The following is a 19140-nucleotide window of genomic DNA, read 5'->3' on the forward strand; positions in this document are numbered from 1 at the left end:
TTATTTGCATCATATTTTGCTTGAGATATGTATAACTATTTATCGTTTATGTCATTTCTCTTTCTTTTCTTGCATTTTTAGCTAAAATTGACCAAGAGGCAGAGGAGAACTCACTGACAGAGACTCATAAATGGTGAGAAATTACTTTCCTTTAATATAATATTTGCTCTCAGAATAGGCTTAGAAAGTGCTTGATATGTTTCATCTCAAGGAACCCATCCCTAGTTCAATTATTATTTCCAAGCATAAAGGAGAAAGAAACTAATATAAGAGTATACTTTAATTCCACACTGAATTTCTGAATTTTATTTTTGTGACTCTGTTATGATGTATAAATTTGTTAAGTACTGAATTATTAGCTTAGCACCTTCTCTTTAGAATAGGATTTAGGACTGTGGAAATACAAGAGAAAGGAAGGTGGCAAAAACCTGTTTCAAGAAAAAAGGATGAAGGGTTTGGTTATAGGAAACTATTGAGTTTCCACATTCAAAAGTGAAGTCCAGATGGGAAGCCAGCAGGTTCCCTTGCATACAGCTTCACTTGCAGAGTGCAGATTTGCAGTCATGGGTGAGCATAAAAAAGTGTCTCAGAAATCTCCCTGCTTCTCTGCTTCAATTTTCTCCTCCTCTCCTCTCTCTCTGTTCTAGTCAGCGTTCTCCAGAAAACAGAACCAATGAGGTGTGTGTGTATATACATATATGTGTGTATATGCATGTGTGTATATACATATATGTGTGTATATGCATGTGTGTATATACATATATGTGTGTATATGCATGTATGTATACGTATGGGGAGAGAGATTGATTCTAAGGAATTGGCTCACAGCAGGCAGGAAATTCTGGTAGGAGTTTATGTTACAATTTGGGTCTGAAAGCATTCTGGAGAGAGAATTCCTTCCTACTTGAGGAACCAGTGTTTTTTTTTAAGCCCCTCAACTGACTGGGTGAGGCTCATCCACATTGTGGAGGGTCATCTACTTTTCTCAACGTCTCCTGATTTAATCTTAATCACATCTAAAAAATATCTTCACAACAACATCTAGACTGGTGTTTGATGTTGGTAACCCAAAACTGGTTACCATAACCTAGCCAAGCTGATACATCAAATTAACCATCACACTCTCTAAAGAAATCTGATTGCTCTTGAGGGAAAATTTTGATTAAACGAGTTGTCATTACTTTATTAGGCAAGATCCTGTATATTCTGTGAACAGATATCACATATTTAGTAGTTGCTGATTTAATATAAAGGATCGTGCTGGGCAAATTGGTAAACAGAATTGTCCAGTTTCTATGAAAAGCAAAAACTGAAGTCAAGGACTTAAATTATAACAAATAGAAATTTTAGTTAGTTGCTTGAAGGAAATACTGACTAATGACAAAATTGTTAGTAAAAGAGCCATCTTTTAGAATTAAACAATTGACTCTGAAATTCAGAAGTAAAAGTAAGAATAATGGATCATATGAAACATTCCCCAAAGAAATAAGTCTGTACTATTTTTGTAGCTGTCTTACATGACCTGGGCAACAGTCAATAGTAATTCCATGCAGGAAGGCAGTGTAACCCTGGCCCGCTGGCCTTTCCAGTCTGACCCTGCCTCTCATGTGTGATAGCTCTGTGGTTTGGGGCCAGTACCATAACCCCAGGACAACAGTTCCTACTTTGTGGGTGAGAATTAAGTGAGATAATCTTTGCCAGATGCTTAGTACTTAGTAAGTGATCAATAGATGTTAATTGCTATGCTATTTTCACATCAGTTATCATAATCAGAGATTACAAAAAGCTTGGTGGTAGAAGCAGAAACCAGAGTCAGATTTCAGACTCTGGCCATGTATTTATTTGTTCATTTCATGTTCCTTACGTATTCATTTCGTCTCCATTGAATCCGGTATTGGGCAGCCTGGCGTGGTTGTGGAGCATAGATTTTGGTATCAGATCTGTATATCTGCGCCTGCTCTAGACTGCTGGCACTGTGGCTCCAAGGATTTACCATAACTTTTGAATTCATGTCCTTACCTGTGAAATAAGAGAAACAGTATCCACATTATAAGTGGGTGGAAATCAGTTCACAATAATTAAATTAAATGAGTTAGATATATGTGTAGAGTACCTATTTCAAATAGCTTTTTCAAAATCCCCTTGCTTTATATTTATCAAAATACTTGAACTTAGGAGGCCAACTTCCAGAATGAACTCTCTTCCCAATAAGCAACCATTTAACTGGAGAAAATTATATAAAACAATCATTTAACATTTGTAGAAAATGTTCTAAAGGCATCCAGCAAACGGAGAATCATTCATTCAAGAAAATCTACTAAATCTTGGTAAGAACAGTGAGGGTCTATGGCATTTGAGCCACAACCCAGTCTTTCCAACTGTGTCTTATGGAAACTAATCCAGTCAGGTGCCCTCTCCCAAGCTCCCAGTCTGAGGCTGTCATTTCACCCTGGGTCAGCAGGCTGCCAGCATTGCTCACTCCTCCAGCTAACGTTCTATTCCACACTAACGATGTAGAGAGAACAGGGGCTCCCTTCCTCAACCCAGCCTCCACTAGTACGGCGGAAGCTCCACCCCAGGTGTGGCAGACCAAGAATACCGGGCCCTAAAGCTTTCACCCCAGCTAATTCCTACACCAGGAAGGGCAAGCCAGGAAGACAAGGGGCTACACACCTCCGCTCCCGCTCATGGAGCCGGAGTCTAACTCTGCAACAAGTGGGCCGCTGTCCCACCTGTAGCTTTAGCTCTTGTGCAGGGCACAGAGATCCTGCCCGAGGTCTGCAGCTCTGTCTGAGGGGGCTGACTATTTGGAACAGAGGAGAACCCCATGCCTAAAGGCTTTGTGAAAACAGTGGAGGTCTTGGTGGAGAGCAATGAAGAGGGTACTCACAGCTCCAGGACCCAAGCAGCAACAAGCAAAATGGTCAGGCAGTCAGAAGTTTCACAGAGAGAACCAGGGAAGGAGACAGCCAAGAAGGATCCTCCTGGGAACACAGTCCACCCTGGGGGCTGGGAAGGCTGTGCTTGAGCGTCCCAGGCTGCACTCACTCATGAGCATCAGACCAGGATGCGGTGCAGATGCGAAACGTTCCCCAAGCTGCATACAGATCCATCAATAAATGGTACAAGATTCCCTGGCATTAGGGGCTTCACCGCCACCTCTGACCAACCACTGGCTGAACAAGCAGCTATTCTGACCCAGGGGCAGCTCCCAGGATGCTAGGCTTAAAAATACAATCACACACATGCCTGGAAGACTGTGGCTGCCCACAGTCTATTAAATAACCACAGAATGAGTATACCAGCGTCAGCTGGATTCACTGCTTCTCCTGGGACTGTGTATGTGAGCAGGCAGAAACATTTCTTCTGATGTGCTGAGGGGTGTCACTCTGCCAGGCTGGCTGGCTCCTCATGGGCAGTTGAGGGAATGGTGGATTTGACCCAGATTTTAGGGTCTTGGTCTCCTTCCCAGCAGTGAGTGCTTGGCCATTTTATAAACCACCCCACTCCCACGAGTGGGTCACCAAATACTCTCTCTACCTGTGTAAACTCCTTTGGAACCCAAAGCCCCTGGCATTAATGGAGTTCTTCTTTGTGCTTTGATTGGCCTAAAATCTGCCCTCCCCTACTAAAATTAAAATGAAACACACCCTCTCTCTATTTGATCTCTAAGCATTTGAGTTGCTCTGCAAGGCCTTGAGGAAGAGGAGAGCCAGGAACATGTATTCAGACACAAATCTTCTCAGTCTTCCATCCCTCCTTTTATTTTTACTTGATTACGGGTTATTATTTTGTTCTATGTATCTTGTTATTAAGCCAGCTGAAATCCATTTTGGAGGTAAGATGGTCTATAAACAAACTGATTCTACTCTATAAACTGCATGTGTAAGCACCAGCAAAGCTGACCTTCCCCATCTTCCTGCCTTCTGTTAGCCCTTTAACCTTGAGGCAGCAAATACACAGGCAAGTTTCAGTTGTCTGGATATTTTGAAAGCATCCTAATCGAAGGAATTTTCTGGTGAGGTTCTGTTTTTATCTCAGTGATGCTGTTAACAGCTCAAGACGTTTTAGTCTACTTTACATCCTATCACAAGAGACCAGTGACAAATTGGTGACAAATGTAGGTGTTTTAATTTTTAGAAGTGGTTGAGACTCATTTACAGATAATTGTGGTTGGCTAGTTGGGCTGTAAATGTCTTGAGGATCATGTAGTGACTGAACAGCCTTTTCTATACCAAGAGAGAAGTTTCCCAAAGGTTTTGAGGCAATTTAGCATTCCGTAGGCTCACCAAGGTTTCTATGAAAGAAGGCCGGATCCTGTGGTGGACAGAGCCCTGATGATTCCACTCCAGAAGTGCAGTTGGATAAACCACATATGAGCCTGGGCCCCAGCTTCCTTGGAGGGCAGATCACCTTACCCTTCCTTCTCTCTCCTGTGTTGTAGGAATGGAAATCTTTGTTCTTTGCAACATACAGAGTTTCCTCAAGTGTGGCTAGTCAGAGGCCTTACTAGAAAAGCATATTCATTTGAAAATGTTTTGTAAACTGCGTAAACTCAAGTTATGGGCTTGCTTTGAAAGGAATTGTACTCCTTTGTCTTTATGTTTGAGTACTTTTTTTGAAAAAACAGTCTTGGCTCTTATTCCATTTAAAATGGATAAGTGCACTTTTATCAAGAAACAAATTAGAATTCTTTTCTATAGTAGAATATTATGTCTTTCAGATTATTTTATGATTTCCTAACTAAATTAAAATATTCAAAAAAAACAATGGTTAGTATATTTTTTTAAAGCAAATCAGATCTTTTTTCATATTCATTTGTTAGCATAATAGTTTTATATGTTAATTTTGTCTGTTTATTCACGCATTTTTGCTATTAATCTGAGAATTCACATGAACAAAAATATATAGCTTTTGGATAAATAGTTTGACTGAACTCTTCAATTCTCCCAGAAAGACAGACCAGATGAGGCTTGAACCATGCCCAAAACCCAAATACAAATCGGATGAACATATTCTCATCTTCGGATGATTTTGCTGGGCGAGCCAAACTCTCCTATTGTGTTGCAAGACAGATTTCAGCAGAATCTTGCGAAGGTTGCCTGTACCCCTGCTGTATGTGTTTATTTCAGCTCGGCTTTTATTTTATTTTTAATTAGCATACACGGCTTTCTTCAATAGTGGATGAATATCACCAGACCAAATATGATTGTTTTTATTTTCCCACAGAATTACTCAGTGTCTGTGTCAACTGACAGACAGAGAATGTAGAAATTCTGGATTTGTCTCATAAATGGTCATTCCATTATATTTACATCTAAAGAATAATGACAGTGGAAGTTATAAAATTGACTTCTGACACTCAGAGGTCCTTATTTATAAACTGGGGCTGACTTCACAATATTCTTAGAATTTCTTCTTTTACTTTTTCTTTAAATTCCACATGTAAAAACCCTATGTTAAGGTGAAACTGACTTTTGAAATAGGAAAAAAACAGATTTTAGAAACAATTTGTTTCAGCTATCAGTCTCATTTTACTAAATTTAATTCTGACATCAATAAAGCACATAGAAATGACTAAAAGTAAAATTTGAATTATCTAATGTAATAGTTGCAATATAACTTATCTTTGTCAGTTAATTTAGGTGATGTTCTAGGTAAAGAAAATCAGGCAAAGAAAGGTATAATTTGATACACCTTCTGTGAGTAATGGAAAAACAAAGTAATTTGTTTGTACCATTTTAAAAGGACTATCTCATTTTTCTAGGAAGTTTGTGACTTTTCTTACAGATTAAAACATTAGTTTCAAAGATGTTTGTGTTTTTCAACAGGACATATATACTACTGAAATTTTTACGTAAAAGTCTGTTTTTAAAATGTTTCAGAGTGAAAGTGTGTTTTTTTTCCCAGGACCTAAGACAACTAAAAAATTAGAATATAACTAATCTTCTAATCATAAGTGAGACAATCATAAATTTGTTAAATAGAGAAGCAAGTAGCACAATCACACTTACAGAATTAATAATAAATGTGCTTTATTTTGGCGTTATGATATGATGGAGGTTTGACTATATAGTTTTAAAATGTGTTTAACGTAGGGGCCAGCCCGGTGGCGTAGTGGTTAAGATTGCGCGCTCTGCTTCAGTGGCCTGGGGTTCACAGGGTCAGATCCCAGGTGCAAACACACGCACTGCTTATCAAGCCATGCTGTGGCGGCGTCCCACATATAAAGTAGAGGAAGATGGGCACAGATGTTAGCCCAGGGCTAATCTTCCTCAGCAAAACAAGGAGGATTGGCAACAGATGTTAGCTCAGGGCTAATCTTCCTCACATACACACATACTATATATATATACGTTTAATGCACCTCCTAGTACCAATTATTTTTTAATTCTTAAAGAGAATACAGTAGTTCTTGCCTCTCGCCCATTTAATTTAAATAATAGCAAAGACAATTAGAAAGAACCAGTAATAAAAGGTGAGAAATAGTAGTGGAAGAAAGCACATTTGTAAAAGAATTTTAAATCACACAGTTTAAAAAATAAATACTATTTCTGCATGTAATATTGTCCGAGTGGTATTTTACCAAAGCCAAGATTGCATAAGAAATGAGTGGAAATGGAAAATTAATCTTTCATGCAAAATAAAGAGAAAATAAAGGAAAGAGAGAAAAGGAATGTTGGTTTCAATCGTTTCGTATAGTATGTAACTGTTCATTTGTCATGGGAGAGAAAATATTTAATCAGTCCTGAAATGATGCACACGTACTTTATCATGTTTAGTGACTTTTAGAGTGTCAGTTTGTAAAGTGTTTATCCAAGGAATGGACTTCTGGCACATGGATAAAATGAAAAGTGAAATGTTTAGTTCATAATAGGCATATTTTCCAGAATCTTTCTGAGTAACCATCCGGAGATGAATAGAAAGACTGCAGGTCTGTGTTTATCTGGCTTATGCTGGCAGACCCGGCAGGCTCCAGCCTGGTATTAAAACTGAAGTGACATGGAATGTCTTTGCAAAACCCCCAAACAATTACCTCATTCTCCTAACAATATTGATAAAGTAAAACAAAGTTGGAGTTTGTTATTTTCCAATTTGGATTTCTCAGTTAACTATTTTGAATCCTGCCAGAGGCTTTACCATTTGGAGGGCTGTGGAAGGAGGCTTCTGAGAATCGATGGTGGAAAGCTGGATTTCACACCTTTCGCTTTTAGGCCATGAGGTAAATTTTAGGGACAGCATTTTTCTTTGTACAAAGGGATTTTCTTCTGTAGCTGTGTTATTTGAGTTTTTATAAAACCCATTCACTTTCAACAATCCGGGGCCCCGTGACACCCTTTGCAGGTTTGCCGGCCTTTGTCGGTTATAAAAAATATTCTGAGGTAGTGGTCTCTCTGAAATTTATTTGTTAGCTTTTGTGTATTCTGAATAGAAGGGCTTTAAGACTTTCTGCTTCAGAGAGTTTGGTATATTTTCTTTCAGTTTTGGTTGGTAATTATAGAGGGAAAAAAAGTACTTCAAAGAATTTCTGCCCTTTTGCCAAGTTTTGCTTTAAAAATGAAAACTTTTTCTTGTCGTATAGGCTTGAGAAGATCTTCCCCACTCCAATTTTCAAAAATATATTTGGGCCTGGTATAGACTAAAGTGTTTGCAGAAGCTAAGTTCTCCAACCTGATAGAGGTTAGAACTCCTAAAATTTTATCCTCTGTAACCAAGAAGAAGAGTAATGAAATCACCACATTTTTATTGGAGATTCTGATCGCTATGTTCTTACAGGGGGTGGGGAGGGTGAAGATAACGCACGAAAGAAAGCATATGCTGTTTTGCCCACTGTTTTGTATTTTATAAAATAGAAAGTAGAAAAGGCAGGGGTTAACAATTTAAGTTAGCAGATGTACTTAACCATAGTACCGTGATTCAAATCCATTAGGGTTGTATGGCTTGAGAAACAAGGCATCTAGCACAGTAGATGTTCTAGAAAAAACAGTTGAATAAAAGTAGTCTAAGATCGCTTAGAGAGGAGGGAAAGGTTGTTCTGGGTAGAATGAAACGAAGAGAAAAGGAGACAGTTGATGTGACTTGATCTACGTACACATTTCATAAGGCACATTAGAAATCTGCTTTAAAGGATTGTCGTTAGAAGGGCTCATTTTGTTACAAGTTACAGAGAAGCATGCTAAATTAAGTCACACCCCAAAAAGGATTTCTCAGAGGCCTCCAGAATCCAAGGTAAAGGCAAGCAGCCTCAGGAGGGGTGGGAATGAGGCAGGTGTCAGCGCAGGGTCCCATCTCTGGCAGGGTGTATAGTGGAGTGGTTAATACATCCTGGTTTCACGTTTTTTTTCTTAAGTTGTCTGTAAGACAGACAGAAAGTTATTGAAACTCTCTGTACCTCCATTTCCTCATTTCTAAAAAGAGGAGAATAATAGAATAATGCCTGGCACAGAGTAAACATGACATAACTACTTGATAGTATTCTTTTTTTTTTTTAACTTTTTTTTTTTTTGGTGAGAAAGATCAGCCCTGAGCTAACATCCATGCTAATCCTCCTCTTTTTGCTGAGGAAGACCGGCTCTGAGCTAACATCTATTGCCAATCCTCCTCCTTTTTTTTTTCCCCCCAAAGCCCCAGTAGATAGTTGTATGTCATAGTTGCACATCCTTCTAGTTGCTGTATGTGGGACGTGGCCTCAGCATGGCCGGACAAGCGGTGTGTCGGTGGGTGCCTGGGATCCGAACCTGGGCCACCAGTAGCGGAGCGCGCGCACTTAACCACTAAGCCACCGGGCCGGCCCTTGATAGTATTCTTACTTCATGATGTTTATCATAGTGACTTGTCACTAATCATTCAAGTCTGAATTTTCTCTATAGCTGCTATTGCAGATTCTTGAAAAGATGAGTCTGAATGACTCCTACACAGGTGGTATTGGCTCATGAAGTACATGGACTACCCCAGCGTGGGCTATGGGTGAGGCGAGTGTTCTAAAGTTGAGAAATAATGGCATATTGACATTTTGCGGGGAAGAAGGGGGCTAGTGGAACAATAAAAGGGTTGAGAAGAGATAATTTGGTGAATAGTGAATAACCTTTAACAAGTTGAAATTTTTGTGTGTGCAAACTTTTACATCATAAAACACTTACATCGTCTCATTTTTTGTTGCCTACTATTGCATACATCAGATACGGGTCAACTTACATGAAAAGTAGCATGAAGAGTTTTTTTGACTGGTTTGCTCACCATTTGTCCTTAAAGGCAACATAGTTACGGACTTAGACCAGTAGAAATTACAGCTGCATGGACCTTGCAAATTTTTCATCAGATGTGAAGAAGGGAAATCGCTGCATAAATTCTGGCACCATGCAAGTTGCATATCTGCAGAAAGATGAAGGAGGAAGGTAGCAGCCACTTCCAGGTCTACGGCAGGCTAATTCACCTTTCAAATCTTGGTTTTCTCCATTTGTTTTGAGAGGTCAATGTGATCATGTGAATATTGTATTTAACCCAGTAGCTAAACATGCAGTAAGTGTACAATCAACACAGCTCTTTTCTCAAAGAATATGCATTTTTCTACTTTTCAAACAGTGATTTCTTTCCAAGATCCAAGGTTTTTCACAGCTTCTCTTCTGCCTCCTCCTCCCACTAATAACGTCAGCCCATGTGGGGAAGACCAAGGTCAAAATCCTCCTCCTGGTCAGAGTCTCCTGAGGAGAAACATTAGTATATTTAGGATGAAAATATGTTTTAATCCCTCTGGTAACACCGTGGTGTGGAAATTTGCATCTATACTGATTTTTGAAAGAGTAAGATTATTATTGGCACACAAAACCCTAGATTAGCGTGAATAGATGTAGATTTTGCACGCTGCTTCCAGAAAATTGCCAAACGTTACTGTATATTATTTAACCCACTAAAACAGTTCCCATAGCGACTGGGGATTATTTTTAAACGTTATGAAAATATATCCTTACAAAGTACTTCATAAAGTATTCATAAAGTCGTTTTTATTTTTGCTTATAGTCTTTACATTGTTTGGCAATAAAATCATGAGTATTTCTGGGAAAAGATTCATGAATTGATCAGCAGTCTTTGGCTTGAGGCTATTGAAATCAAGTTAAAGAGAATCAGAATATTTGACATGGTTTTCAAAATCGGTCTAAAAAAATGTATGAGAAACTAGGCCAGAAGATTCTTGACTGTGAGACAGAATAGAATGAAAAAGGCAAGAGATTGGAAAATAATTTCAAGAGATTAAAAAAAGGGGCAAAACTAGTAATGTTTATCCTTTATCCTTAAAGACGTTATCCTTAAAGACATTGTGATCACTACTGTGTTTTCTTTTCTTGTCTTATTCTAGGGTGTTATTGGTGAATATCTAGTAGTGTATCATATACCATGTTCTTTTTTTATGACCTGAAACTTAGACTATTCTTTTATTTATTTATTTATTTATTTATTTATTTATTTATTTATTTATTTATGAGGAAGATCAGCCCTGAGCTAACATCCATGCCAATCCTCCTCCCTTTTTTTCCCCCAAAGCCCCAGTAGATAGTTATATGTCATAGTTGCACATCATTCTAGTTGCTGTATGTGGGACGCAGCCCCAGCATGGCCGGAGAAGTGGTATGTTGGTGCACGCCCAGGATCTGAACCTGGGCCGCCAGTAGCGGAGTGCGCGCATTTAACCACTAAGCCACGAGGCCGGCCCCTCATTTTGTTACTAATTTCTTTCTTTTTGTAGGGCAAGATTTGCCCTAAGCTGACATCTGTTGCCAATCTTCCTCCTTTTTTCTTCCCTTTTTTTTCCCTCCCCTGCAAAGCCCCAGTACACAGTGGTGTATAGTTGTAAGTTCTTCTGTGTGAGCCGCCACCACAGCATGGCTACGGATGGACGAGTGGTGTGGTTCCACGCCCGAGAACTGAACGCAGGCCGCCAAAGCAGAGCCTGCCAAATCTTAACCGCTAGGCCATCAGGGCGGGCTCAGACTTTGCTCTTTAAAGTTGATTTCATTTCAAGCATTTAGTGACAGTTGAGAGCGTGGTTGCATATTGGTAATACAGGTACTTTGTAGTCATTTACTTAGAGAACTTAAAATATTATAATATAGGCCCATTAAAAATTAGAACCAGAAAACTGTTGTTTCGCATATTCAAACTATAAATTAACATGCTGGTGTAACCAAAAGAAACAACAGATCAAAACCCCTTTGTTACCCCCAAGTCTGCCCTCTAAAATGGAGCTGCTTTCGCTTCTCTTGAAGGCTCTCAGATCCTCCAGTGATGTCTTTAGGAGAAACAGGGCCTCAAAGGTTGACATGCGTATTTTTTAAATCTGTGTTAAGGACCTTTTAATTTCGATCCTTACTTGTGAATATAAAATGTAAGTCTCATTTTTTTTCAAAACTCATGCGGCTTATCTTTCCTTTTTCCCTTTAGTTGCATCCCATATGTTCCTGGTTAGATAAGGATAAATTAAGATAATATTCCAAACCTCTCAGCTTTATTTGAAATATGTGTTTTATCAACTCTGCTATTTAAGTGGCTAAGCCGTGTTCTCAGATACAGGCTTACGGAATTTCAACCGCATTTTAAAAGCAACTTCTATAGTTAGGGTATATATTTGCATAGGACATTTTACGTTTTCATACTGTTAAAAGTGCTGATCATACATAGTACTTATAGAAAATGTGAGGTTCTGTTTTAATGGATTATGACATTTAAGTTCATAATAGAAATACTTGGGGGAAGAGAAGACTCTCTTCCCGGTCCTACCCAGTAACTTGTACACGCAGTTATGCTACATTGTAATATTTGCATAAACTCCATAAATTATCTCACATTATAGTATTTTAATAGAAATGCCCAGATAATAAGGAAGACAAGCAGCAAGAGGTTATGTAGTGATAAACATCTTTATTGGCTTGCTAAATCTGCAGTCATTAAATATTATAGTGATTTAAGACAATGGCATTTTTTCATAACCTATTATGTAGTTCAAGGTCAAAATGTACTAGGACTGTGAGGAAATGCATACCTAAGTAATTCGTTATGTTAAAATGTTTTTTAAGAAATCAGTAACAACAAATAACTACACACTCTAGTACTATTTTGACAAAACATTAAAAACTAATTTAAAAAAACCTAAATGTCAAAATACAGAACTTAATAGCTTATTTCAAGTATAATAATTAGCATTTGATGTAGAATAAATTCAGTGATGTTAATTACAAGATTTACAGGACAGTGAGTGAAGGATGGGATATTCTGTCTCCTAGATGATAGAATATAAATTAGAAAAAAAGACAAGGGTTGCAGCTAGCTGATATAAAAAATATAGGTGTGGAAAGATACTGGCAATTTTTTTTTATTATTATTGTTGCCTAATTCCATCCTAAAAAGGACATATTCAGGTCCCAGCTCAGAAGCAAAGCACTACCGTCACGGTTTTCTGTTTGCAGTTTCTTACTGGGTAAATCTAGCCTTCTGAAAAATCAACAGTCAATGACAGAGCAGCAAAATGAAGATATTTTGAAATAAGGAAACAAGGTCTTAGAATTCAGAAGGGGAAAATCAACCTTAGGATAATAAGGTTCTGCTAAAAATAGATCTGGATTTCTAGATTTCTACCTCATCAACCAAATAAATTGCCAAAGGATTAAGGAAATAAACATTAAAATGGAAATGTTAAACTAGAAGAAAATATTGGGAGAGATTTACAGGGTTTAGAATGGAGAGAAGCTTTGTAAGCATCATAGCCACAAAATATTGTTTATTTCTATTTTGTTCCTTATTTCTAAGTGATTCATTGTTTGTTGGTGTTCTACTAAGTAACAAATTGCAGGGGACACATAGCAGTCAACCTAGTTTTTCAAGCTTGTCGTTATCCTCATAGTTTTCCACACAGATATTGCCTCTCTAGTTCATTTCATTTTTATTAATTTTTATTTCTCTGGAAGGTATAAATGTAGACATAGTTGAAAAAGTCAATTAGTAAAACAAAGCTTAGAGCAAAAAGCTGCAACCTCTGCCCTGCCCTTTCTTATTTTCTGTTATGTTTCTCTTAGCTGTTTCCTCTGATATTTTCTGCCACATTTCTCAATAATATCCTTGTACCGCTATTTCTTTATTTATTAATTTAGCCATTATCTATTAATTTACAATAATTCTCACCCCACTTCCTCCTCGTCATTCTAACCTTTGTATTTCCCATTTTTAGTTAAATGTTCAGTGTTTGCTTTAATATCACGATTTCAGTATTATTCATAGCTCTGTCACATTGTAGGGTATGGTTGTTTCTTTCTTATATAGTTTTAAAATTTTTTCTTGAAGTTTAGAAATTTTTTTCATTTGTTTAGTTTTCTCTGAGCCTATTTTTAGTTAGCCCCAAATATTCAACCACATCTCTAAAAGCCTCTCTCAATGCTATTTTCCACGTGACCAAACATCCAATAATCTGTGACATTTATCTTTATTTTCCTCTTCGATCTCTCCATCCTCGTGATCCAATCTGCATGGGGTTTTTTAAGCCTGTTGCTCAGATATCATCCTGAAACTGCTGTCAGCTACTCTCCTTCACTGGACGTCTCTTTCTTAGATTTTGTGTTTTTCTTTCTCTTGGGTGCTCCCCCCTTTTTGGAAGAGGGGGTGCATTCTACAGTATGTACTTCTTAAGAAGGTTGTCCACAGGCTCATATTTTGACATGCAAGTTCTCAAATATTATCCTAATTGATAGTTTGTCTAGACTTAGAATCCTAACAAATCATTTTCTCTTAAAAAATTGGAGGCATTTACGTCATTGTCCTCTAGCCTTCAGGGTTGCTTTTTAGAAGCCTCACAGTATTCTAATTGGCCGTCCTGTGTTTGACCTGTTTTTTCCTTGTAGAAGCTCTTAGAGTTCTCTCTGTTCTGGTGCGAAAGCACACATCTTCAGCCTTGGTGTTGCCTTTTTTACTCTGCTGGAAACTTGGTGAGTTTTTTTCCTGTTGGTAGTCTCCTGTCCTTATGTTCTGGGGTTGGTCTAGAATGATCCTTAGGTTTCTGACGTGGGGACTAAGATGGTGTTTCTAAAATTGAGATGGGGATAGGATGAGGACATTGAGGCGTATATAAGTCAACCAGGTAGAAAGAGTGAGCATTTGGTTCAGCATTTGAGTCTGAGCTGGGGCAGGTGGCTTGGCAGGCAACTGAGCTTTGTATGTCATCAGTATACACAGTAGAAGCAGAAACCGCAATAGTCATGCACCCCAGGAGATTGTGTCCACAGATGATCAGTGGCCTAAGACCAAAACCATCAAAAAATGCCACATGTGAGGTGCCACTAGAGGAGGAGGAGCACATAATGGAGAGAGAAGTCAATTCAAAGCAGTGAGAAGAGAGGTGGGAGAGTGTTGTGTTACAGAGGTCTAGGTAAACCAAGGGTAGCAGACGATCCCAAGAACAATTGTGATGGACAGCTAACGACAAACGATTTATTTTAGTAATAGAAAGACAATTTGTACCCTTATCAAAAATAGTTCTATTTGAATTTTGACCCAATTTAAGTAATTGGATCAGAAGCTGTATTGCAGTGGACTGAAGAAAATAAGGAAGTGGAAACTCGGAGCGTAGTCTACTTTTATTGGAAGTTTGGAGAAGGACAGGAAGAGAGAGACTGGATGCAATGTAGAGGGAAGTGTGTGGTCAGTTATTTCAAATCACTTTTGATTGCTGCACCTGAAGATACAGATATATTAAAAACTATAACTGAAGAGATAATCTGCATTTTAGGACAGCCAATTATTATTATAGCCACAAGCAGAAGAAATGATGATCTAATTGCTGGCGGCCGTGAGGAAGTTAGAGAGAATCATGAGTAACTATAAGTGATGTCATAAACATCAAAAAAGGTGTGGCTCAATCGTGGTGAAACAGTGGTTGGGAAGGGCACTAGAGGACAACAAATAAGGAGACTCCCTAAATTTGGGAGGGTAGGAGACAAGGGCAATGTAAGGTTTCCACTGAAGAATGTTATTGGTGACATGATATCTTCTAGTGAAAGCTGTGCTTTTATGAAAAAAAAAATAGCAGCTAACATACTGGAGAAAGAAGGTGTGGGGCTATAAATGTGTCTTCCCACCCCCCAGAAAAATGGGAATCCAGAGGGCTTAAGCATGGAGCTGGTTGAGCCAGTGGATGGTGGGTGTTGTGACATAGGTACAAGGAGAAGAAGGAGAGGTGAGCTTAGAGGGGCATGTGCTTAGGAAGACAAGCACGCTAGTCAGGGAGGAAGGGTAGACTGGAGGCTCCTAACAGTAGCACAAGAACTGGAGAGCTTCCTTGGCTGAATTATTTTAGTGGCGAGTGCTAATAGGTTGGCCAACCAACCCATCATGGAATGTTGTAGCTCATTTTTCTGCAGCAGGGCCTCTCAGATATGTTGGTCTTCAGATGGGCCTAGGAATGGCTGTTAGGGGTCGGTCCTGACTGGTATTTATATTGAGAGAATAAAGGCATGTTTCCCCTGGGTGAGAAAGAATGGGAGAACAGATAGTTGAAGAAATAGAGGGGTGTCTTCAGACTGGATAACACAGGAGAGGAGGGCTATCAACGTTACCCACTGGCTTATATTACTTACAATGGTGTCTCCTTGATGGCATTTTTTTTTTTGCATGTTCAGAAATCATAGGAAATGGATGCTATAGATACGGACTAGAAATGAAATCATGTTTCATTATGTTACGGACTGCATTAGTGTCTTCAAAAATGTTAGGATGCCAAAGAATCTAATTAGCTTGCAAACACTTCTGTGGTAGTGCTTGCTTTCCACCTCAACAGCTGCCTTGAGGCTCCTTGCTCCCTCTTATAAAGAAGGTATTCCACTCAGGATGGCAATGCTATGCAGTTTTCAACATGCCAGGAATATCTTACACGTAGTGTTGGGCTAGTGAGCAGAGATTTATCCAAGCACTGAAAGTACATTTTTAAGATGCCAGATATTGTTTGATTATTATTATTATTTTTTTCCAGCCTCAGATCTCTGAATTTACCTCTGGGTGAAATTTAGGTTTCCATGGACTTGGTTGTGATGAGTCGCTTACTATCTGTCAAGGGAGCTTTGTAATATTTCTAATTGTTATTGTCACAGAAGCTGCGATTTTCTCCTCTATACTTATTGTATCTATATCTAGGATGAGGGATGGGAGGTCTTTGGGGATCTTAGCCCACCAGTCCCCAAAATATTCTTATGAGGAGTGGGTAGGGTAATTCAGACTGCCCATTTTGCAGATGAAGAAATGGAGAGAATTTCACTTCTGTTAAATTACTTCCCCAGTATCAGAGAGTTGGATAGCACAGAGCCAAGAATGGAATTCAGGCCACCTTAAAAGTTCAACATTGTGAATAGTAGTCGATTGTGCAATCATAGGATTCAATTATGAAATTTTAAAGCCAAAATGAATGAAATACTGGTGTTTGTGGAGATGTTTTTCTTCTATTTAATTCTGCCAAATAGTCTGTAACTCATTTCTTATCATGTTCCTACTTTCCTGCCACCCAATAACCATGTAAGGATAAAACTAGCAATATGTTAAAATACTTTGTAAATTGTATGGTAAAATATAAATATGAGATGTATGCTGAAATTATTTACAAGTGTATGTGTTGTCACTTTTAATTATGTCAGTGGGAAATCAGACAAAAGTAACAAAACAGCATTTGCACGTTCATACAAGTCTATTATTTTGACTCTGTGTCAAGAGGGCCTCCCATCTAAAAGTGGAGCCCAACTGTCATGGTATAGATTTTTTTTCTAGGAAGATTGGCCCTGGGCTAACATCTGTTGCCAATCTTCCTCTTTTTTTTTTTCTTTTTTCTCCCCAAAGCCCTAGTACATGGTTGTGTATCATAGTTGTAGAGTTGTAGCTCTTCTATATGGGACGCCGCCTCAGCCTGGCTTGACAAGCAGTGAGTAGGTCCACGCCCAGGATCCGAACTGGCGAACCCTGGGCTGCCAAAGCGGAACGTGCGAACTTAACCGCTGCACTGCCGGGCCAGCCCCCAGATTTTTAAGACTAATGAGAAGTCTGTTATATTTCAGAAGAACGTGATTGTCTGTATGTCCATATATCTCTTTTGAAAATGACAAACGTCTGGGGTTAGAAGTACCGTCCTCGCCCTGAGAAAGAGCGTTAGCCTTGCTGCATCATAGCGGGAATTATGTAGTACTGGCCGCGAAGCACCCCGTTCTGAAGACAAGCCTGGAAAAAAATTTTTAATAATGAAGCTTCCACCTGACCTGGGAAATCTATCTAATGTGTATAATCATTCTGGTAGTATTGTCTTTACACAGTGTCTCGACTATATGTGCAAAGTCAAAACTGTGACCGTTCTCGGTATCTTAGCTTCTAAGTGAAGAGTTAAGCATGACACACCTAGAAGGTAGTGAGAATAAGCATTTAGTTAGAAGTAGGCTTGAAGCTTGCAGTGCAATGCAGTAGATGCTTATTGAGTGGTTAATATGGGCAAGTGCTTGGATAACTGCTAAGAGCTGCAGAGTTTATCAAAGTCCATGCCTGTCCTCAGCACACCACCAGCCTCAACTAGGCACACAAGATTGTCTGATACAAGATACCTTTCCCCAAAATACTCTTTGTTTCATAGCTTCTCCAGCCTCCTCAAACTTCCGCTCTCCCTCTTTGCTGTTCTGCCCCAATGGTCCTGCGCGCCCTCAGTTTCATAGAGTGAATCCACCAGACCAGAACCCCTTCCTCCTTCAGTGTACGGAACTTCTCCTGTGCACGCCTATCTTCTCCTTTTCTTCTACCTGCCTGGAGGAAGTATCTCCTCCTGTTGGATATCTCCTCTCCTGATTTCACCTTCTCCCTTTCAACCATTAATACACCTGTTTCGTTATTATCATAAAATAGCCACTTCAACCACAAACAAGCAGCCATCTCTTTATCACCGTCCTTCTCCACCTCACTCCATCTGTGTTTGTCCTTTTCTGTTACTAATGTTGTTTATTTGTGCCTTCTTTTATGATTTCATGGCCAGTCTTTTAGGAAGTTTATCTGTTTTATTGATCTTTTAAAAGAACTAGATATTTTGGTGTATTGATTACCCCCCCTTTTTTTTTGGTTAGTTGTTTTGCTTTCGATTTCACACATTTCTGCTCTTTAATTATCCCTTCTTTCTACAATCTATGTATTTTTTCTGGCTTTGTCAGTTGGACTCAATAATGCATTGATTTTAAATTTTCCTTGTTTTGAAACCGTATTTTTACAGCTATAACTTTGCCTTTTAGTTCTACTTTACATCTCACTGGTTTTGAAATGTGAAATATGTTCGATTGTGGTTCAGTTATAACTTGTTTGGTATTGCCTCTTCAAGCCATGAGTTATTTATGTGTATATTCATTGTGTTTGTTTCAGATGTGTGTTTCATTTGTTTGTTTGGTTTGTAGTCATTTTCCTATTGATTTCCAGTTAATGGCCTCGGGGTCGAATCTAGTCTGTAGGATACTAACCCTTTAAAATCCATTGAGATTCCCTTTGTGATCTAGTGTGGAGTGTATTTTAAAAAATATTCATATTTGCTTGAAAAGAATCAATTTGTTGTGTGTATGAGTCTATAATTTATCAATTCTTAGATGTCCATTTTTTCACACCTTATAATCTCCAAAACTGGGCTACGTCTTACAGTGGACTGCCTCTTATGATTGGTGTGGGCCTGATTCAAAGTCAGCTTCTTCCAGAGGGGTTTGAATTTATTTTCACCAATCAACTGAGGGCATGGTCAACCCAAAATCACTTAAAATTAAATTCTCGGATTTTGCTTGAGGTTTCTTTGTTTACTTGTTTGCTTTTGTATGAGACCTCGTAGTGTGAGTTCACATGGAAAACCTGATGTTTTCTGTCTGCCTTATGATTCAGATTTTTAAGGGATGTTTTTGTTTTTGTCTGTCTGCCTAGTGCTAGAGTTGAGACAAGTAAGTTTCCTTACTGTCCCTTTCTGCATGGAGGTTTCTTTCTCATTCTCTTTTACATGAGCTCTTTAGTATCTTGGTTTATGATGTGTGAAGATGGGGGGAGTGGGAAGAGAGGGTCTCTTCTATTAAGACTCATCATGTTGGGCTATTTTTCTTTACTAGTGGTATGTAAAAT

At 38.7% G+C, this 19140-nt stretch overlaps 1 protein-coding gene across 1 annotated transcript in view; it reads left to right on the forward strand.

Annotated features, from left to right (window-relative positions):
* FMN2 (formin 2) overlaps nucleotides 1-19140 on the forward strand; it is a 346386-nt gene that overhangs the window by 271274 nt on the left and 55972 nt on the right. Inside the window, exon 15 of the mRNA XM_087424460.1 lies at nucleotides 82-133. Coding sequence (XP_087280586.1) covers nucleotides 82-133 — 52 coding nt within the window. The remainder of the gene's footprint in view (nucleotides 1-81; nucleotides 134-19140) is intronic.

The sequence above is a fragment of the Ceratotherium simum genome, chromosome 36 (assembly GCF_057802395.1).
Source record: "Ceratotherium simum simum isolate JZ-2026a chromosome 36, ASM5780239v1, whole genome shotgun sequence".
NCBI lineage: Eukaryota > Metazoa > Chordata > Mammalia > Perissodactyla > Rhinocerotidae > Ceratotherium > Ceratotherium simum.